The 23,341-nt window shown below is 38.7% G+C and overlaps 1 protein-coding gene across 5 annotated transcripts in view; it reads left to right on the forward strand.

The window, feature by feature from the left end:
- Tsen2 (tRNA splicing endonuclease subunit 2) overlaps positions 1–23,341 on the forward strand; it is a 245,765-nt gene that overhangs the window by 7,490 nt on the left and 214,934 nt on the right. For 4 of the 5 annotated variants that reach the window (XM_090376069.1, XM_090376068.1, XM_090376071.1 and 1 more), the window contains exon 2: positions 6,343–6,431. The exons of the other annotated variant lie outside the window; for it this stretch is intronic. In XM_090376069.1, the coding sequence (XP_090232195.1) occupies positions 6,343–6,431 (89 nt within the window). The remainder of the gene's footprint in view (positions 1–6,342; positions 6,432–23,341) is intronic. 5 annotated transcript variants of the gene reach the window in all.

Consider the following 23,341-nt stretch of genomic DNA (forward strand, 5'->3'; position numbering starts at 1 on the left):
ACTTACTGAAATATTAAACAGCTATACAATACATAATTAGAAAGGCAAGAATAACCAATACAGCATAATAAACACCTAGGAAAAGCTTGCTGTGAATCATAAAACAAATTGTTCTGCAAGTTTTTTATTTACAGCGCAAACAGTACAGCCCACAGATGACACTCTCCCTTACTTTAGAAAGCTCTAAAGATTTATTAATATAAGATAAACAAAAATTAATATTGATAAAAATTAATTTTAAAAGCTAATAAATGCACGGCCACTCCAACTTGCATCGCTGATTGTTTAAGTTCAAAAATGTGAACCAAAACACTGTCCAATTTAGTAAAGTCCACCTCTTTTGTTTTGTCAACAATTGTTAAAGACCAATCTCAGACAAGTACAGAAATATATCATACAGTTTGATAAATGACAAACTGATCATAGCTTGTTACACTGCAGATTTTAGCCTAAGTGTTTATACATACAGTGAAAGTATGGCTCTCTTCATACAGTTATTCAAAAAATAAATAATTTTGGTAACTTTGGGACTTTTTGTGGCCAGTAGACTTTATATTGTGAATAAGACCATAGTACAGGGGTCGGCAACCTGCAGCTCTTTGAGCATGTAACTCGGGCTCTTTAACTTTTAGCCCACATGAAGCAAAGTTTGAAATGGAGTTAGAGGACTTAAAAATCAAGGATATGTGGAGTGCAAGACTAAAATGCCTTAAAACTGAAATTGAGGAATTGGAGAGGCAAAAGGCTGCCCTTGCAATTCTGCATAAATGGATGCCAATAGATGTGTTGAAAAAGCAAGGCCAAATTGTTTTCGATGTGTGGTGTAGCTTACTGGACACACATAAATTTGAAAATATTTGTGTTTCGACTTCTCAGTGTTTGGTTCGACTAATTTCTGCGGGCAAATATTTTCGAACATACTAAAAATAAATCAAGAAACCGTCTGAACAATGCAAGTCTCTCAGCATGCTTAAAGATGAAAATTATGGCATACTTCCCTGACGTTGAGAGACTCAAGAAGTTCAGCAGCAAAAGTCACATTAATTAGAAATATTATTAATAAATAATATTTCAAAATATATATATTTTTTAATAAAACACCTCACTCTATTCCATTTTCTAAAAACTCCCCCACCCCTCCCCCAGCTTGAGCTGAAGTAGGGCTCTTCGGATTCTCCTTTTTTTTTAAAATTAGATCAAAAATGGCTCTTCACTCAAAAAAGGTTGCTGACCCCTGCCATAGTATGTTCACTTATGTCAGTTGAAAAATGTTGGTCACCAAAAACAAATGCATCAGTATGAAGCTGTCAGTGAAGTTTTTTGAAAGTATTAAGTTGAACATAATGTATTTAACTTTAATATAATTTAATTGGGAGGACCAGTTTATCAGCAACGTTTGGAGAATAAGTTTTGATTAAACTGAAATGTCTAAGTTCTGCAAAAAAAAAAAAAGAAAACCACCCAGGTTTTTAAAATGTCTGGATTTTGGTCAATTCTGGTTTTTGGACAGTCCAAAGTAGTTAAGGAAATTATAAAATCAAGAGCGAATTACATATGACTAGTAAAGTTTGTGCCAACATATTACTAAATTGCTCTGTAAGAATATAAATTCTTTCTCTATTTCTCTCCCCCCCCCCCCAATTTTTGTTAATTTATGGTGGTAGTGAGCTGCCAAGCTGCCTAAAACGTTATGTATAAAAAACCATCGGTTTGTAGTAATTGCGGAATATTGCAGTTAGTTGTATGATATCACACTACAAATAAAAATCATCCTTATGATAGAAGTATATAGTCAGGCCTCCTAAGTCTGGCAGCCTTGAGACGAGATCCCAGAATTTGCTAGATATTGGGTAATTCTTAGGGTTGCCAACCATTCAACATTTTAAATTTTGCTTTTTAAGTGTCATATTTCATCCTTGAGTGCCAAAAAGAATACCAAATAGCATTTGTATTGACATCACAGTGCAAATGATGAAATGAAGGCAAAGCTTGCCTTCTTGCCTCTTGCTTATACAGCATCAGCCAATAAAAAAACATCTCCCATTTCATCTATTCATTCCTTCCAATAGTTTATTTTGTTCATTTCTTCCTTGAATTTATTTAAGCTATCAACTTCCACAATAACAGATGGAAGTTTGTTCCAGGATTCAACCATCTGCTGGCTATTCTGCAGTCATTCTTCCTCAATTTGAATTTGCGCCCTCTCCTGTGTGGTCTTAGCAAGAGGAAGAATCCCATCAGCAGTGAGCTTGCTCAATCCATTCAAAGCCTTAAACACCTCAATCAGATCACTTCGCAGGTGTCTAGCCTCCAGACACTGCAGTTTGCAGAACTGAAGCCTTTCTTGCTAAGAGCACCCATTTGTTCCCTCGCCAATTTTGTTGCCCTTCTCTGTACTCATTCCAGCAGCTCCATATCCTTCTAAAATGAGGCCATTGGATCATCACCTTATCTCTGCTAGCAGAATTCCTGTGTGTCATTGACAAAACGCCATGAGCTCTACTGGCTGCCTGTCTACATTGCTCAGAGAACTTCTTATCTGATTGTGCAATTATGCCCAGGTATTTTTCATTTTCTACTACCCTGAGTGTAGTACCACAGAGTTGGTATGTTACTTTGGGGTTGGTACATTAATACCACCCATATGCAGTACTTTTCATTTATCAATGTTAAACATCAATTGACATTTCTCAGTTCATCTGCCTAACTTTTCTAGATTCTGTTGCAGTAGCATACTGTTGTTAATTGTTGTGCCAACCTTTGTATCACCTGAAAACTTTATATTAAGCCTGATATACAGTAAACCCTCGATTTAATGGACCAGATAAATAACAATTCAGTTGTTATTTATTGTTATTATTTTTTTTTTTTTTTAGGAGCATTAGCTAGCAACTAAGACCATATTGCTCCGGGGATATGCGGTGGTCATTTCCTGACCTTTCCGCATCCTCCGTATTTGGTAGTCACGGTCTAATCAAGAAACGTGTGCTACGCACTGCTGCTCCAGCCCACCTGGCTGTGGAGGTGCCTTAATAATTCAGTAATGTACATATTAATCTCGACCATATTATTTTTTTTAAGTTATACAAAACTTTAGTGTTATTATTAATTAAAAATTAATAATAATTACCTATTTCCATTATTGTTTTGATAATTACCTACTTTTATTTTTATAATCAAATTCAGGAAATTGTTTTTTATTCTTTCTGAAAATGTGTTCATATAGCTGTTTTCCTAGATAAAAAACAGATAAGATAAGAGCAGGCGGTGACTTGCGAGCTGAATAGTGCTTGGGACACTAAACTGTAGGTCTACCGACTCGCTTTGTTTCGGTCTCAGTCTATCATGTGGTCAGGTTGTATACAGAGTGTTGTGATTTCCGAATTGTGACTTTATTTATTAAATAATTTTAAAATCCTTACAATTTAAAATGGCATCAAGTGATAGAAGAGTTAAAAGAAAGTGTGTGAACTTAAATGTGGCACAAAAAATTAGAGCTAATTGAGAAATTAGAACAAGGCATCTCAGTAGCACGTGTTTGTGAAATTTATGGCGTAAAAAAAACAAACTTTCTGATATCTGTAAATCAAAGGCCAAATTGCATTGCAACATAATTTTATGTTGTACAGTACTGTATATTGTATTAAAGCTTTTTTTTAACATTAAGAACAATAAAAGATTGCCCCCCCCCCCAGGTTACATTCGATTTAACGAATGTTCGGCATTAACAGACACCCCGTCTCCCTATTAGTCCGTTAAATCGATGCTTTACTGTACCTTCATCAGTATCATTGATAAATATAAAAAAAACAACAATGGGCCCAAAGCCCATTAATAACTTTAATCCATGAAGAGCAATGTCCATCGATATCCTACTTACTATAAAATATTCTACTTACAGTAAATTTTGTCCTGAGGCTCTCACAGACATTCTCTCACTTATGCCATTCTGGGTTTGTTACCTGGGAGTCTAAAACACTCAAGAAACTGATATTTAGGTGACAAGTCAAGTGTAACTTGAATGTCACCCAAAATTAAGCAAAGATTTTTGCCTAATTCGGCAAAGTCTGGTCTGTGACAGCCAAAACCTTTGCCTTATACCTTCACAGCGGTGAGACTGTTAGTAACCTGGGTATGATCCCCCATGTGCAAGTCCTGAAATAGAGCACCTAGCATACTGGAGGTGACCACCCAGGTCACCACCAACCAATGTAAGCAGAGGTTGAGGTGTGGCACCCACATCACATGGAGGAATGCCATCCCTCTGTGTTACCAGGCAGTACTAGGTGGTCGATGACTCACCAACTGGTGTAATACCACCACTTTGCTTATTGGAGACTTGAATTGTTGAACCCATGTTTATAGTCTCAAGCAAAGTTCCGACAACGTCCCACCTCTTCCACAATGCAGTATGATTGATATCTTTGTAATTATGTTGGACCTCATGGTGAAATCCAATCTTCCTTACATTTTGAGGTTTCAGCACTGTTTTAGAGTTGAACCCTTACATTTTGAGGGTTCAGCTCTAAAACAGTGTGTGCAGGCCGGCCACTAGATAGTTCACCAGACCGAACCTATTGGTAAATCTCCAAGAGGCTTCCAGATCAGCTAGTATATAATTATGCTGCCTCTACTCTGCAAGATAGTGATTGGAGGGAGTCTGAATAGTGTGTATGCAGGGGGGGGGCATTGTTAAGGTCACGTTATGAGCTGGTATATTCTTGCCATGTGTATGCCATATCCAAAAATTTCAGTACTTCATACAGCATGTCTTCACCACTTTTTCTTACTATTGAGTATGTCATGAATTGTCAAACTAATAGAACAAACTTATCTGTCTAAACTTCCCAAACACTTTCTTGTTCATTTCACAAATATATGTGGTCTCAGTTCTAATCTCAACGATGTCCATTTCCATTTACAGTCTGCTAAACCCCCATGTACTTTTTCTGACAGAATCTCAGTTATCAGTTGATTAAACCACTGCTCATCTCAGTTTTCCGAATTATTCACTGTATGATTCCTTTCTCCTCAAAGGTGGTACTTGTGTATGTGTCCATTCTGATATTCCCTGTTAGAGACTTTGTAATTTGGAATCTCCTCGTTTTGATTTTCTCTGGCTTAAAATCTCTCTACCACATTCTGTCAAATTCATCTGTTGGTTCTATCTTTCTCCCAGCTCCACTAATCATTTGGAACTCGTTGACTTCTTCTCTTTAAAACAATTTTCTCCAGTTCAACTTTCCTGACAGTGAGGTAATTTTCCTTGGTGATTTTAATGTTACAACTCTAACTGGCTTCTGTTTTTTTTAGTCGCACGGAATGCAGCTGAACATGACCACACTCAGCAGGCTCAAGCTTGCTAGAGACTCCTTATCATGAAGGGTTTGCATATTCCATTAAATCATTTACATTTCTATTACTCAAATAGAAATTGTTTTTTTATCTGTTTGGAACCATATGTGCAAGAAACATAAAAATAAAGGTACATTTCCCTAAAAAATAATTTCAAAGAAATTATTTTTTAGGGAAAATGTACTTTGTAACCCTCAACTGATAAGTGTTACTGTTGTTAAAAGATGTATGGGTGGTGTGTAAGGATTATTTTCCAATTGTTTACTCTGTGGTTTAGAAAATTGGTTAAAACTGTCAAGAAAGGCTTTCATAAGTAAAACTAATTATAAAGTCAAATGACATAAGAAAGCAAACTTTGCTACATCACCAAAAATAAAATAAAATAAAACAAAACGAATACTACTACTACTAATAATAAAATGTAATATAATCTAATGTGTTCCACAGACTGCGATATAAATATATTTGTAAAATATATTTAATCTAATGGTTATTAAATCATTTATATTCCAATTCACAGGTAAAAATCTCACAAATTATTTTTACTAATGATATAATCATTAATTATTTTTTATGTTAACAAGCCATACAAGAGTATAAGCTAAGCATGCAAAGCAATATTCATTCTGCACAGAGGAAAAAGAAATTAGAGGGAACTTGCTAAATTGTACTGTTTAGAATAGCACTTATTATAAATAACCTCAACCCAACCCTGCTTATACACAAAGTATTTGCTTTTTCTGTAGTTCCAGGAGAAAATGAAATTGAGCTGGTTGAAACAAATGAAAGTTAACAGTGAAGCAGAAGGATTAAATTTCTTTATTTGGTTAAAAGTTTTATCAGATATTGGTGATGCTACAGGCAGTTGCTTTAAAATAATTATTTTCTTGTTACAGTGAACATATTATATACACTTCTAAAAAACTTAGTTTCTCCCCTTCTAAGTATTGCACTCATTGAAAGAATTTTTTATATATCTAATTTCAGGGATTTTTTGGAAAGGGAACCATGTCCAGAGGTGCCCCTCTGTATAATAGATTATCTGAAAGTGAATTTCCTGTCATGAGCCAAAGAAGGTGAATATTGTTGCAAAATTGAGGTAGAATTCATGCATAATTTTTTATGTGTATTATACAAGTTTGTAGCTTACTTTCAGGATTAGTTTTTTTTTGCCTCCAGCTATGTACTTCAAATAATTTCAGTTCTAGTTTTATCTCTTCTAGAAGCTTGGTATATTATCTTTGCATAATCACAGTGATAGTTGGAAAATGTGATTATTGTGCAATGAATACACATTGCTCTAATAGGAAACTTATTTTTGCTATAAAAATAGTTTCCAGAAGGATATTAGGTATTTGTCATTTGAGTGAACCTTTGTCTAGGCAGCAACCTGGTCTTTCACCCATATGCTACTTATTCTTAGCTTAGCTACATCTTAACCTTTCTGGTTAATGATCCAAGTTTAAACAAAATCAAAATAACATGGAAGCAATGACCTTTGGCATTGCAACGGGGATGGCATCTCCGCCCACACCACGAGTTACCGTCCCCACCACGAGGAGTTAGATCACCCCATCCAAGAAACCTTATTCCTAATGACCAAACTCTCGTTGATCAAATTATTTTAATTTGATCAACGAGATGTGTATTGTAAGAAGAGAGACAGACTCGCTCTCTTCTTACAATATACATGTAATTGGCATCTACAATCACTACAACAATAAGCGATTTCATATTTCTCCATATTATTTTAACCTTTACACTGGGCAAGAGAACCCTTGCTGGGTCGTGCGTAGGTACGCACGAGCCAGCATATATCACTATTGGCACTTTCAGGCCATCGACTGGAAGAGCCACCCTAGATCCTGCACTTTAGGCCCTTTCTTCCAACCAAAGGTGGAGGCACCATACATCAACACCACAGAATTATATTCTAATTTCATAATTGGTTCTTCTTTTGATTATATCTTAATTTGCATAATAACAGTGATAGTTGGGAAATGTGATTATTGTCCAATGAATGCATTGCTCTAATGGGAAACTTATTTTTGCTATAAAAATAAATTTTTAAGAAGGACATTAGGTATAAGTAAATATTCTGCTTTGCACATTTGAAAGTGGAAACAAATACAGTAAGCGGCTAATTCTAATAACCAGTGGTTATTAGAATTAGCCGCTTTATAGAATCAAACTTCAAAGAACTGATCCAAATCAGTAAAATGCACTACACTTTCATCGTTTATTAGAATCCCATCTTCTGTTATAGAAATCAATTTTGAATACCTCTGTAATATTTTTCTAAAGCACATTTCTGGAGGTCACAACCATAAAACAATAAAAACAATTTGCAGTTTCCAGTTTATTGGGCTTTTCTGTTAGTGCAATAAATGGGTAGTAAACTCGATCATTGCATTTGCTATAATACCGGTATAGCTGGAATTCTGTTTTCACGTTATTTTGGTAAAATGTGTTTCCGCTTCACCGAAATCTGCTGTTCATTTATATATCTAAACTTTATCTCACTTGTGTGTGTTGTGTTAGTTCCAATTTGTGTGTGTGTGCTGTGTGCTTTATTGAAGCTGATCTTTTTTTACTGTGTTTTAAATTTTATTACTCAAAAAAAAAAAAAAAAAAAAAAGTCTGTGAACAGAAAGAGAGTGAATTTGAGTGTAAAAGATAGGTTGTGAATTATTGAAACATGATAAATTAAACTTAGGCAATATGTTTCAAAGGGAAGTGGCAGTAAAACAGGATTCTGATGATTCTGCAGCTGACATCTGGTTGAAAACCTCTTGGCAACTGTGTTAAGCACCTATGTTATTGTTGTTTGGTTTTTAGGAGCATTAGCAACTAAGGCCATATTGCTCAGGGGATATGCGGTGGTCATTCCGTGACCTTTCCGCATCCTCTGTATTTGGTGGTCATGGGCTCGAACTCCGGTCTAATCAAGAAGCGTGGGCTACGCGCTGCTGCTCCTGCCCACCTGGCTACGGAGACGCCTTAAGCACCTATAATCTTGAAGGTATTTTTAATACAGATGGAACAGGATTGTTCTACTGGTCTACCCCAGACCATTGCATGATTTAAAAAATTCCTCTACATCTGTAGGAAAGGTCGACAGGATTACAGTTCTTTTAACATGCAACATGACAGGAACGATCAAGGTGAAGCCGTTAGTTATAGGCAAGAGTAAAGCACCTAGATCAGCGTTTCCCAAACTGGGCAGACCCCTGGGGGTCTGTAGACCAGTTCCAGGAGGTCCGCAAAACATTCAGAAGGTATTAAGTAATATGTGTTTATTTTCTTAAAAAAATATATTGATAGAATCATGAATTTCATTATAGAACATTACTTATTTTTGATATAATTAGTATATATAATTGTATACATATTTCAAATTATTTGTTCTATCTAGAGCGAATTTATGATATGTATATTTGTAAGTATGTACACTGGAAAATGTTTAACATGAAAAATCGGTTAAAATGAAAAAATATTCTGAACCTGACAAAATGCTGTGATTTCATGCATTTATTTTCTTTTAACATGAAAATATTTCGCATCTCAGAAGAACAAAAAATATACCGGCTGCCGCGTCATCACTAAATTTTTACTGTTTATGGCTTTATGACTCAACTTTCTATTGACTAGGCTCAGAGGTGGATTTAATGGCGGGCGCACCGGGCGCGCGCCTTGGGCCCCGACTTCTGAAGGGCCCTTCAAAACCCCAAACTTTACACTTTTTTTCTAATGACACCAAGTTTGGTTTCATATGTGCAATTTTAATTACGTACAAGTTTACAATCGGTGGTAAAACCTGATAGTATGTTTATATTCACTTATTTTCATTATTTCATTACTACGCTGCATACTATACACATACTACGCTGCATAGGCCCCGCGCGGCTGCGCTACTGCTCATTGGAGCAATAGAATCGTATTTGCTACTTTGTACTTACAAAGGTTCTCCTGCTGTGCAGACTTAAGATATACGCGTATTTGCATATATCGTTGAAATTATATTAAGATAAAATTAATTCCCGTTGTTACATCAGCACCTGGATTTTCGTAGTTTATGAATATTTTTTGAATTTTAATTAACCATTAATTTATTGCACTATAACAAAAAATATCTTCTCTAGTATTGTAATCATTCAGACTATTAAATTTTATATTTTTCTTTTCATTGGTAGGCTACCAATGGTAGCTAGAAAAATGAAACGACATCTATCAGGGGCTGAAAAAAGACGTGAATATAATATAATACATATATTATATTCAAATTTTATTGGAAATAAAACATTAATAGTACATAATATTTTTTATTTATTTAAAAAAATGGTTAACATGCATTTCTATTTTCCCTGTCTCTTTTTTTTTTTTTTTAAGGGTCCCAATATTTTCTTCTGCGCCCGGGGCCTCAACCGACCTTAATCCGCTTCTGACTAGGCTGACATTTGATAATAAACAATATGTAGATAGTACAAGGATGCCGCTTGCAGCACATCATCTTTATCATTTTAAACAAATGGTATTACCCATCGGCAGCCAAAACATTTAATTTACAGTCTTGAAGTGAGTGACATGTACTGTATAAAGTGGTGAATTTCGTGTTTAGTAAAAAATCTGTAAATTTATCACCCTCAACTGTACAGTGGAAAAATCAGGGTGTAAACAAAGCCCAATTTTGCTTAAAGTTAAAATGGAGTTGCTTAAAGCAATAGATGTAGAGGATTCTTCAAAAGCAGACATTTGTAAAAAGTTCGGAATCGCTAACTCTATGTTGTTGGCGATCATAAAGAATAGAAACCAACGTATTGCAACGTTTGAGCCAGATAGGAAACGGATGAGAATGGCCACACACAAAGATTTGGAGGTTGCATTCCTTGATTGGTTCAAACAAGCTAGGTCTTAGAATGCTCCAGTATCGGGACCTCTATTAATGGAAAAAGCAGGTGTTTGCAATTCAAATGGGGATTGAATTCACTGTGAATCCAGGCTTGATGGAACGTTTAAAGTAAAGAAACGGCATCATTTTTAAAAATGTTTGTGGTGAAGCGAATCAAGTTTCACCGAGTATGACATCGGATTGGCTGAAGTGTATTGCCCACAGTGCTTGAAAAATATAGCACGAGAGATGTCTTTAACACTGACAAAATGGGGTTGTTCTATCGCTGCTTACTCGATAAAACTTTATCGTTTAAGGGACAGCAGTGTTCTGGCAGAAAAAAGTCCAAAGCATAAAAAATACCGGTTGAGTACACTGATAGGGTAATCCGAGGATGTAGGAGAAACTACTTCTTATTTGTACTACTATATTTTCTTTTCTCCTTCATGGAGTTCAGGTTCTATTATATCCCACTCTATTAGTTTTTATTCATCTTACTATCTACATGTTTCTCTTTGTGTTAACTTAATTTTAATTAATTAATTATTCTTTTTTACCATATCCATCACATAGGGGTCACCACATGTATATTAACTCACTAGAGGGATTGTTATTTCATGACGACTATTGTTGTTACTACATTATGTCCTGGATACAGTAGATATGCCTTATACTTTATATTTATTCTTATTTTAATTATTAAATTACGTTCTCTGTCGGGTCAACGATGTTCAATATGTGCTTGCATTTGTACTATGTTTCTTTTGATTCTAAAAATTTTTAACTACCTTTAATTGGTTTAGATTCAAATTACTTAATCTCTGAATTTATATATCTTAGCAAATATTGATCATTACAGAAACAGAGAACTCCCTGTCGTTTTTTGCCTTCAGTCTGGGTGGTTGGCCCCTATTGAAGTCACCTAGATTGTGGTAGACAACAATAAGTTTTATGTACATATTTTAATTTTTTGTATATATATATTTATATATCATACCTTAATTTACTAACCTTACTTTATCCCTTGCATTTCTTTAAATCCATCTTGGCATTGTCTGCTTGAATTGTTTTCAATATTATACAACATTTTATACACATTATGGTCGTAATGCATAATTGCTCTAGCAAGTGCATTGGCTCATAAGTATTACCATATCCAGTTATAATTTATTAACTTTCTTTCTTTTATATTGCTCATATAAATATATATACAGGGTGATTCACTACCAGTGCGACAAACTTGCAGGAGGTGTAGGTGCACAAAGACGAATCGGAATCACATAGCATTGCAGGGAATCACATCGGAATCACATAGCTCTACCGAAATGCCTTCGTCATGCGGTAGAGGACATTGAACGGGAGGTCGCGTGAACAGCAATCCTGCTGGAAGTCAGCATTTGCGAACCATTTCTGTTGAAGAAACCAAGTAGCAAAAGTCCTCCGGAGTGGATAATCTGCAGGCTCCAATGATTGGACGTGTTGCAGATGGTATGAACTCATTTGGTTTGTTGACAGTATCCTCCATACAGTGGATTGGGAAATACCCAATCGTTGGCCTATCGCTCGAGTACTCGTACTCAGATTGCCTTCTGCAAGACGTAGGACATTCTGTTCATTGTCTGGCGTCCTTTCGCTCTTGATTCACGGTACCTCTCGTGAAACAACCAGTCTCACGTAACCTTCTGTGCACATGTGCGAAAATCGTATGACGAGGAGCACGCCTGTGCATGAAATGTTCCTGGTACAAGCGCAGAGCGGCACGCCCATTACAGTCCTCAGCTCCATACGCGAGGTGCATGTTGGCCAGTTCAACGTTTGAATACTCGTCCATCCTACTGCCTCGGGAACTGGTTCACAAATGCTGACTTCCAGCGGGATCGCTGTTCATGCGACCTCCTGTTCAATGTCCTCTACCGCATGACGAAGGCATTTCGGACCCTGCAAAGCTATGTGATTCCGATTCGTCTTTGTGTCCCTTACACCTCCTGCAAGTTTGTCGCACTGGTAGTGAATCACCCTGTGTGTATATCGAACACACACACACACACACACACACACACACACACATATATATATATATATATATATATATATATATATATATAATTATAAAAATAAATAATATATATATACACACATCACGCAGAGCAAACCAGCATCTAAGGCTTCTAGCCTGAATGGTAATGAGGTCACCTCCTCCAAATATTATCATCCTCACTACAATCTAAAATTTAACAAATGCTCCAACAAACTTTGCCTTATGTGCCCATACATGCATGCACAACATATTTTGAACAATACTGAAGATCCAGTATTCTTCAAAAGCAGCAACGTAGTTTATCTTTTAACGTGCCGAACCTGTAATAAAAAATATGTGGGACAAACTGGTAATAAACTCCACCTCAGACTTAACCTGCATAGGTTAGATATCAAGAATTACAATAACTGCAACTCGGAGCTTGAAATAGTGTACAATCACTTCCAAACACATTGCTTTACTAACATCTATATTTCCATCCTAGCACAAGTAGCGGAACCTAATGCCCGAAATCAACAGGAAGAATTATTCATGTTAAAATTAAAAACTCTCTATTCGTATGAACTCATCAATAAGTTCAATCATAAGACCATCACAAATAATATTACAGATATGACAAATTCCAAGTTACTAAAGGTCTATATACATCCAGACCTTATAGGCAGAGGTGAAAGTGATTCTTGCACTGCTTCTATTGGAATGAGCAGAAGCCTAGAAAACAAGATGCAGGATATTTTAGAGACTGCTGGGAGTCATTGCGGTACAAGTAAACACATGGATTGCGTTAGGGTAGCTAAGAATAGGAACAGGTGCATGTATACTTGTGTGTACACCAATGCTAGGAGTTTGGTAAATAAGTTTGATGAATTTGCAATCAAAGCATCAAAGGCGGATATTGTTGGGATATCAGAGACGTGGCGTCACACAGATATGAGGAATGCAGAACTGAAATTTGGGGAGTACAACATCTACAGAAAGGATAGACAGGATAGGAAGGGAGGAGGGGTTATGCTATTAGTTAAGAAACACATAAAATCCAAGGAAGTGAAGCCAGTCGACATCGCTGGACAGTGCAGTGTCGAGTCAGTTTGGTGTGACACAAGCATTGGGAGATCAAAATTGAGAGTAGGAGTGTGCTATAGGCTTAGTGACTCTGATGAGTATAATAAGAAACTGTACAGGGAAATAGTGGGCCAGTAAAATCAAAGAGTCTTATAATGGGGGATTTTAATTTCCCAGATATTGACTGGAATTTGTGGGTTGGTCACTCACACACTAGCAAGACTTTTGTGGATTTACTGGATGATTGTTTTCTACATCAGAATGTTCGGGAGGGAACTAGAGGGAGTAATACTCTTCATTTGATTATCAGTAGTGATTCTTCATGCATTAAGAATCTGCAGATAAATGAACCACTAGGTGGCAGTGATCACAGTGTGCTGAAGTGGGAGTTACTCAAAGAGGTAACTATCATCAGGGGTAAAGGGAAGGGTTATTGCTTTCGTAAAGGTGACTACGATGGTCTGAGACAGTATTTAATTTCTATACAGTGGAACCAACTGATGATGTTACCAACAGCAAATTCAAAATGGGAAGCATTCATTCAAAGAACTTATCTGGGAAGCTACTAGGCTTTACATACCAACTAAGAAATATTGTTCAAGGTTTAGGCCTAAATGGATGTCAGATGAACTGAGACACATGGCAGAGAAGAAAAATGCATGGGATACATATAAATTAACACATGACACAGAAGCCTATGATAGATATAAGCTGATCTGTAACCAAGTCACAAAGGAGGTTAGGTAGGCAAAGGCAGATTATGAGAAATCTTCGGCAAAGGATGCAAAGAAAAACAGCAAAGAGTTCTTTACTTATGTAAACTCTAGAAGGAAGGGGATTAATCAGATTGGTCCACTTGATATCGATGGTTCTACTGTTGATGATCCTGCTTAGGTAGCTAACAAACTAAATGAATATTTTGCATCTACATTCACACATGAGGAGTTATTCAGGGAGGGGAATGCCAGAGGTGTATTCAACTCTGGTAGTAAGCTATATAATCTTGTAATAATTGAGAGTAAAGGGGAGGAGAAATTGTTGAAGTTAAACTTAAGAAAGGCACCTGGGGTGGATGGGATCTATCCAGTTATATTAAAGGAGGCGGCAAAGGAAGTAAGCAAACCCTTAGCCATAATTATGAGAGCTTCCCTGGACTCAGGGGAGGTACCCATGGACTGGAGATGTGCAAATGTGAACTCAATCCACAAACGAGGATCAAAGGAAGACACAGGTAATTACAGATCTTGTTAGTTTAACTTCTGTTCCAGGGAAATTAATGGAGGCACTGGTTAAAGAAGCACTGCAGGATCATCTGGAGAAGACTGCAGTTATAGCTCGGACACAGCATGGTTTTGTTATGGGGAAGTCTTGCCTGACCAATTTGATTGGATACTATGATGCAGTCACAAAAGAGCTGGATGCAGGGAATAACTTTGATATTATATAATTGGCTCTTAGAAAGGCTTTTGATACTGTTGCGCATGGAAGACTGCTGCACAAATTGGAGCAGTGTGGCATTAGAGGCAAATTGCTGCTATAGATAAAGGGGTGGTTGAGGGGGAGTTGTTGTTGTTGTTGTTTTGGTTTTTAGGAGCATTAGCAACTAAGGCCACATTGCTCCGGAGATGTGCGGTGGTCATTCTGTGACCTTTCCGCATCCTCTGTATTTGGTGGTCACGGGCTCGAACCCCGGTCTAATCAAGAAGCATGTGCTAGCACTGCCGCTCCTGCCCACCTGGCTACGGAGGCACCTCTGAGGGGGAGAAGACAGAGTCGTAATCAATGGGCACTGCTTATCGTGGACTAATGTTATTAGTGGAGTCCCTCAGGGTTGGGTCCATTATTGTTTTTTGTATTTATAAATAATATTGATGATGGTATATCAAGCTTAATGTCCAAGTTTGCTGACGATACAAAGGTTGGTAGGGTTGTTAAGGACACTGCTGACGCTATGCTGCTGCAACAGGATCTGGAAAGGTTGAGCAGTTGGGCTGAGAGGTGGCAAATGCAGTTTAACATTGACAAATGTAAAGTACTACATATGGGAAACAGCAACCCCAGAGCAACGTATCAACTCTGTGGTACTACACTGACAGTTAAAAAAAAAAAAAATAAAAGGTACCTGGGGGTAATTGTGCAGGCCGATATGAAGTTCTCTTAGCAGTGCAGATGGGCTGTAAGAGTAGCTCATGGTGTCTTGTCAATGATATACAGGAATTTTTCTAGCAGGGATAAGGAGGTAATTATTCCCTTGTATTAGGCAATGGTCAGGCCACACCTTGAGTACTGTATACAGGTCTGGAGGCCTCATTTCAAGAAGGATGTAGAGCTGCTGGAAAGAGTACAGAGAAGGGCAACAAGATTAGTGAATGGAACAAAGGGGTGCTCTTACGAAGAAAGGCTTACGTTTTGCAAATTACAGTGTCTGGAGACTAGGCACCGCGAGGTGATTTGGTAGAGGTGTATAAAGCCTTGAATGGTTTGAACATGCTGAATGCTGATGGGATTCTTCCTCTTGCTCAGAATAATCGCCTGAGAGGGAATAAATTCAAATTGAGGAAAGACGGTTGTAGGATAGATGTGTGGAAGTTTGCTCTCAGCCAGCGGGTGGTTGATTGCTGGAACAAACTTCCATCTGTTGTTGTAGAAGTTGATAGCTTAAATAGATTCAAGGCAGAACTTGACAAACATTTGGAGTGAGTGGATGGGTGAAATAAGTGTTTTTTTTTTTTTTTTGGCTGATGCTATATAAGCTTGCTTTCTTGTGTCTTGTGCCTTTGCTAATAACTAGGTCGCTATATTTATTTAGTTAAAAAAGTACAATTCAATTGACGAGGTATAAGGTATGTTCGTTTCAAATGGCACCTGGGATTTCTCTGAACTCCGCGTGTTTTGAGGGCAGTGTATCGAGGACAGTACACTGTCAAGCCAGAGACTTGAAAGTGCGTGGGCCATGTCTGTGCAGTGTTATATGTTGTGCCCATTATTTGACCAGCTTATTGGCCGCCAGGCCCCTAGTGGGGCCTGATGTTGCCCATACCTTGCCACGTGGAGGCTAGTCGGGTGTATCCAGTATCACAAGAAATTGCTCTGGCAGGTCTTGCCACCTAGTTTCCTGAGATTTCAATGGCTAGGATCTTAAAAATAAAAAAAAAAATTTACGCATTTGACTTTAGTGCTTAATGGGATTGCTGTTAGGAAATCGCTGGTTGGGGTTGAACGCTAAAGAGATGTGTTAAAGGCCTAATATGTCGGGCAAAATTTTGATGTTATTAAATTTAGACATGAGGCTACATGCTAGATAAAAGCTAATAGTGTTTGTTGTCTTAGAGATTTAGACGAAACCGGTGGAATTTAGATGTTGATTAGAATTTGGCGGCATTGTTAAGGGTGTACCTTGGTTGATTTAGTGAGGGGGGGAGACTGAATACTGGGGGGAAAACAGATAGAAATATAAGGATGATAGAGTAGGCATCCCCAAAGAGGTCAGTGGAGACGAGCCCCACCAGGCCAAGTATTGAGGGGTAGGCAGGAAGGAGAGGAGACAGAGATCCATCTCCCCTCCCTGCCTGGGGATGGGGTTTTAAAGGGAACCAGGTTAGAGTACCTAGTTCAGATCGCCAATGGCGTGTTGGCAGCAAAGCCGCAGAATGTCTTCGTCAGTGTCATGTCCAAGCAGTGTCGAATCCGGTATGAAGGTCAAGCTGCCCATCCTGTTCCGGGGGTTGGATATGTTAGCTGGCAGTGGGGAAACCAATAGGCGAGGAGGTGGGAGAGAGACACACATTATTTCATTCATAATCTGCATTCTCACTCTACTTGCATTTTTTTTTTTTTTTTTTTTCCCCCACTCAACTCATTCATCTATTTCTCACACACCAGGAGGGAGTGCAATGATGTGTAGTGTAAATTTAAATACTAATTAAAACAAGTTTTTGTGGTTTGTGTTTTTTTTTTCTCACACACTTACACTTTTATTCATTCTTCTAGATCTCATCTCATTTATTCGACTCTTACTTTCTGCACTGCACTCCCTGGGAACCTCAACTTACTGTTATTCTTCAGTTGTGGTGCAGGCCTAGCCGCAAGTTTTTTTTTTTGCAGGCCAGGGGAGAATGCAGTGATAGTGTTTATGTGGTTAGTAAAAGTTTGTTAGTACAGTATATGTAAAGTAATGCAAGTTATTTTTAACTTTCTATTTTTTCGGCCAATTACATTTGCTCTTCCACTCATTCCCATTCACTCTCTCTTTCCCCTCATGCTAGGTCACTCTTTCTTTCACCAAAACTGCCATTTATTCCCTTTTCCATAATTCCTAGTTCACTCAGTGCCCAGCCTATTCATTCTATCTTTCATTTTCATTCTTTTTTTCATTCTTCTTTCATTCTACATTGGATCCCCTTGCTGCTAGCTTACTGATATTTTTCAGTTAATCTGCTTCCCTGGCTGCCTGTACATCTCCCTTCCCTGCATGGTTACTTATTTGGTGTGGGGCCCTAGGTTCCTACACATGGCGGGGTAGTCCTGGGGAGTTTTCTTATATCATGTTGTGTCAGGGTGCAGAATACTGCTGCCCTAACAGTTTTTAAGTCATCATCTGGGCGTGGTGGGAAACCTGGGCAATTTTACTATTGATTATTGTCTAATTCTGGGGGGCTCAATTGCCATTCTTTGGATTGCTCTGCGCATTTCGAATACTTTCTGTGTAAAAGATGTAAAAGCTTTATAATTTTGCTCTTGTATGATGAACAGATGTTCTTCTCCCCTGGAAAGGGGACCAATCTGTGCTATTAGCTCTGTTCTGGGTTATGTCATATATTATACATTCATATAGAATGTGTGCCGTCTTCACTTTTGCCACAGGTGCAGTTTGGATCATAGGTCAGCCCTAAGGAGGTTAGTTTTGCCTTTAGGGAGCCATGACCTGTCAATATAAATGTTGCCGAAAGTCCAGGGGCATACCACTTGGGTGGCTCTGGGCTAACCGTGGCAGAAACTGTTTGGTAACCAGACCTTTGCTTTCCTGCTCCCACTTTGTTTGCCATATCTCATGGACCTTTGTGGCTATTCTTTTTCTTTCATCATTGAAGGTGTTGGTTGTGTCAAGGGCTATCCCCAGAAATTCTGTGGGTATGCCCTTTTTAAATCTATAATATAAGCCTCTTTTGGCTACTTCCAGGTAAAGTGGGAGAGTTCCGGCCAGCAACTGTAGTGCAGGTGTGCTTACTGTGTGACATGCTCTGGTAATACTGAGTAGTATTGCCCTTTGTATTGATTCTAATTTATTCCTATTTCTTACTATGGCTGAGCGGATGAACCATGCACCGGCTCCATAGGTGATAAAAGGTAGGAACATTGCACGGATGACTGCCAGGGTCTTTCTTTTTAGCCCCCAGTCTGCTCGACTGATCCTGGCAATCATACCTGCATAATTTCTCACTTTCTTTGCCAAGTAGATCAAATGGGGATAAAAAGTTAGTTTTGAATCAAAGACCACTCCAAGATGTTTTAGTTCTGTTACCATTTTTATAGTGGTTGTGTTAATTTTGATTTCTGGACGTCTGCTTATGTCCAAATTGCCTTTTAGAAGTATTTGTTTGGTTTTTTTGGTTTTGAGCATGTGAATTTGTGCCCACTCCTGCAGCTGCAAGAGGGCGGCGTTTGCTCTTTGCTCTAAAATCACTCGTGAGTTACCTTTTTACAAGGAAAATCATGTCATCTGCAAAGGCCAGGCTTTCCATGGGGCCCAGATCCAAGGCCAGAAATTCATCCAGAACAATGTGCCAAAAGAAAGGTCTAAGGATTGAACCCTGTGGACAGCCTTTATTCACAGGGCGTGTCAATTCCTGGAACCTTGTGCGTATTGAGACACTTCTGTCTGTAAGGTAGCTGTTTATTACCTTATAGAGGTTTTGTGGGGCATTTGCCTGGCGAAGTCCCCTAAGGACACTAGGCCACCAGAGTGAGTCAAATGCCCCAGCAAAGTCAATTGATTGCCAGCATATATTTCTCCTCTGTGTTTTTAACTGTTGTCAGTAAGTGGTGCATGGCATCCTCCGTGGAATTGCCCTGCTTAAAATGGTACTGATTGTTGGAATGCAAACCTGCTTCTGTGTAATATTGAGCTAATCTGCTATATATTAGTCTTTCATATATTTTCCCTAGTACAGGGAGTAGGGCTATTGGTCTATATGATTTGGGATCAGTAGGGAGTTTTTCAGCGTTTTTGAGAATCTTAACACAGCTTGTTTCCATATTTTTGGGAATATACAGTTATTATATAGTGCTATTAATTTATCTAGTGCTATTTCTGCTAACTTTTTGATAATCTCGCTAATTTTTTGATTATCTAAAACCAAAAAACCAAAGTTTTTTGGTTTTAGATAATGCTATTTCTAAGTCTTATCATATTCAGTGTTTTCTTTTATAATGTTTAGCTGGGTGGGGGAATGAGTCCCAGTTTCAGTCTGAATGATACTGTCTAGGATGTTATTTACAGAATCCACCCAACACAGGGTTGGGGTTCCATCTGGTTTGACAGTAGTTTCTAAGACATCTCCTCTTGGCAGCTTGTTGGTCACTATTCTGTAGACAACTCCCCAGGGGTTATTGTTTCCAGTAGTTCCCACTAAGTGCCTCCAGCATTCCCTTTTCTTGTTTCTTATGAGGGCTGTATACTGATTCCTGAGAGTTATATAAGAATCTCTCAGTGCATCCACCTCATTTTGTGGCCAAGATGTTCTTTGAAAATGTCTCCTCGCCTGGTGTACCCTACTTCTGAGTATAGTCAGTTCGGGGCACCACCAGGGAACTGTCTGCTCCCTCGGTTTTTTCCGTGGGATAGACAGGGTTGCTGTTTTTTGTTAAAATGTTTGTTATAGTCAGTGTTTGCTCGTCCGGGCTACAGTTGCCTGATCTAGACCACTCATTTTCCTGTTTTTGCGGCTCAGTTGCTGTATGTTCTGCAAAAATCTGCCAGTTTGCCTTTTTAAGGTTATACCTTTTGATATCCAAGGGAGTATTGGGTTGTTTGTAATTGCCTGTTCAGTTTGAAGGAAATGGCTCTGTGATCTGATGTGGTCCAAGCTGGCTGGATACACCAGTCTGTGATTTTATAAGCTATTGAATTGGTGGCAAGAGTAACATCAATGTCACTCTCCCACATGGTACTGCTAAAAGTTGGGAGGGTTATTTGGTTGGTTTAGCACTTGAAAGAGTGAGGTGGCTATATAGTCTGAAAGTATCTGGCCATTGTGGGTGCCTGCTCTCTTTTCTGTACGGCTGTGCCATAAGTCTGACCGGCAGTTGACATCAGCACACACTATGATATTTGCAGTAGGTAGCAAGTTTGTGACTACTTGTAGGTATTCAGTGGTTGGGTTTATATCTTCCCCTGGTCTGAATATAGTGAAATAATGTAAAACTGTCCTACAGCACTGGTGATATGGGCACACACTCCCACTGGGGAGCAGAGGTGACCCACCTTTGTGAATGTAAGGTCAGTATTTTTAACTACTATTGCTGTAGAAGGGACACCTCTCAGGTGATTATTCTGAGCAAGAGGAAGAATCCCATCAGCATTGATCATGCTCAAACTATTCAAGGCTTTGTACACCTCTATCAGATCACCTCGCTGGTGCCTAGTCTCCAGACACTGTAATTCGCAAAACTTAAGCCTTTCTTCGTAGGAGCACCCCTTTGTTCCATTCACTAATCTTGTTGCCCTTCTCTGTACTCGTTCCAACAGCTCTACATCCTTCTTGAAATGAGGCCTCCAGGCCTGTATACAGTACTCTACGTGTGGCCTGACCATTGCCTTATACAAGGGAATAATCACCTCCTTATCCCTGCTAGAAAAATTCTTATATATCATTGACAATAAACCATGAGCTATTCTTGCCGCCTGTCTGCATTGCTCAGAGAACTTCATATCTGCCTGCACAACCACCCCCAAGTCCCTTTCATTCTCTACCACTGTCAGTGTAGTACCACAGAGTTGATACGTTGCTCTGGGGTTGCTGTTTCCCATGTGTAGTAATTTACATTTGTCAATGTTAAACTTCATTTGCCACCTCTCAGCCCATCTGCTCAACCTTTACAGATCCTGTTGCAGCAGCATAGTGTCAGTAGTGTCCTTGACAACCCTGCCAACCTTCATATCGTCTGCAAACTTCGACATTAAGCTTGATATACCATCATCAATATCATTTATAAATACAGAAAACAATAAAGGACCCAATACTAAAGCCTGAGGGACTCCACTAATAACATTAGTCCACGATGAGCAGTGTTCATTGATTACCACTCTGACTTCTCCCCCTCAACCACCCCTTTATCCATAGCAGCAATTTGCCTCCAATACCACACTGCTCCAATTTGTGCAGCAGTCTTCCATGTGCAACAGTATCAAAAGCCTTTCTAAGATCCAAGTATATAATATCAAAGTTATTCCCTGCATCGAGTTCTTTTGTGACTGCATCATAATATCCAATCAAATTGGTCAGGCAAGACTTCCCCTTAACAAAACCATGCTGTGTCCGAGCGATTAGCATTAGTAGAGGCATTTGATGCAAGAAAGCAAGCTTATGCAGCATCAGCCAAAAAAAAAAAAAAACCCCACTTCCACTTCACCCCTCTGTTCGTTCCAAAAACCTGTCCAGCTGAGCCTTAAACTTATTTAGGCTATCAACCTCCACCACAAGGGATGGAAGTCTGTCCAACCAACCAACCAACCACCCGCTGGCTCAAGGCAAATTTCCTCACGTCTATCCTACATCTGTCCTTCCTCAATTTGAATTTATGCCCTCTCAGGTGATTTTTCTGAGCTAGAGGAAGAATCCCATCAGCATTGAGCATGCTTAAACCGTTCAAGGCTTTATACACCTCTATCAGATCACCTCGCTGGTGCCTAGTCTCCAGACACTGTAATTTGCAAAACTTAAGCCTTTCTTCGTAAGAGCACCCCTTTGTTCCATTCACTAATGTTGTTGCCCTTCTCTGTACTCATTCCAGCAGCTCTACATCCTTCTTGAAATGAGGCCTCCAGACCTGTATACAGTACTCTAGGTGTGGCCTGACCATTGGAATAATCACCTCCTTATCCCTGCTGGAAAAATTCCTGTATATCATTGACAATACTCCATGAGCTACTCTTGCAGCCCGTCTGCACTGCTCAGAGTTCTTTTGTGACTGCATCATAATATCCAATCAAGTTGGTCAGGCAAGACTTCCCCTTAACAAAACCATGCTGTGTCTGAGCTATAACTGAAGTCTTGTCTAAATGATCCTGCAGTGCTTCTTTAACCAGTGCCTCCATTAATTTTCCTGGAACAGAAGTTAAGCTCACAGGTCTATAATTACTTGTGTCAGCCTTTGATCCTCCTTTGTGAATTGGGGTCACATTTGCACATTTCCGGTGTATGGGTACCTCCCCTGAGTCCAAGGAAGCTCTCATAATTATGGCTAAGGGTTTGCTTACTTCCTTTGCTGCCTCCTTTAATATAACTGGATAGATCCCATCCACCTCCGGGTGCCTTTCTTGTGTTTATCTTCAACAGTTTCTCCTCCACTTTACTCCCAGTTATTTCAAGATTCTGTAGCTTACTGCTAGAGTTGAATACACCTCTGGCATTCCCCTTGCTGAATAACTCCTCATGTGTGAATGTCGGTGCAAAATATTCATTTAGTTTGTTAGCTACCTGAGCAGGATCATCAACAGTTGACCCATCAATATCAAGTGGACCAATCTGATTCATCCCCTTCCTTCTAGAGTTTACATAAGTAAAGAACTCTTTGCTGTTTTTCTTTGCATCACTTGCCAAGGATTTCTCGTAATCTGCCTTCGCCTGCCTAACCACCTTTGTAACTTGGTTGCATATCAACTTGTATCTATCATAGGCTTCTGTGTCATATGTTAATTTGTAAGTATCCCATGCATTTTTCTTCTCAACATCCATTTTGGCCTAAACCATGAACAATATTCCTTAGTTGGTACGTAA

Source organism: Mastigoproctus giganteus, chromosome 6 (assembly GCF_048544385.1).
Source record: "Mastigoproctus giganteus isolate SK-2022 chromosome 6, ASM4854438v1, whole genome shotgun sequence".
Classification (NCBI taxonomy): domain Eukaryota; kingdom Metazoa; phylum Arthropoda; class Arachnida; order Uropygi; family Thelyphonidae; genus Mastigoproctus; species Mastigoproctus giganteus.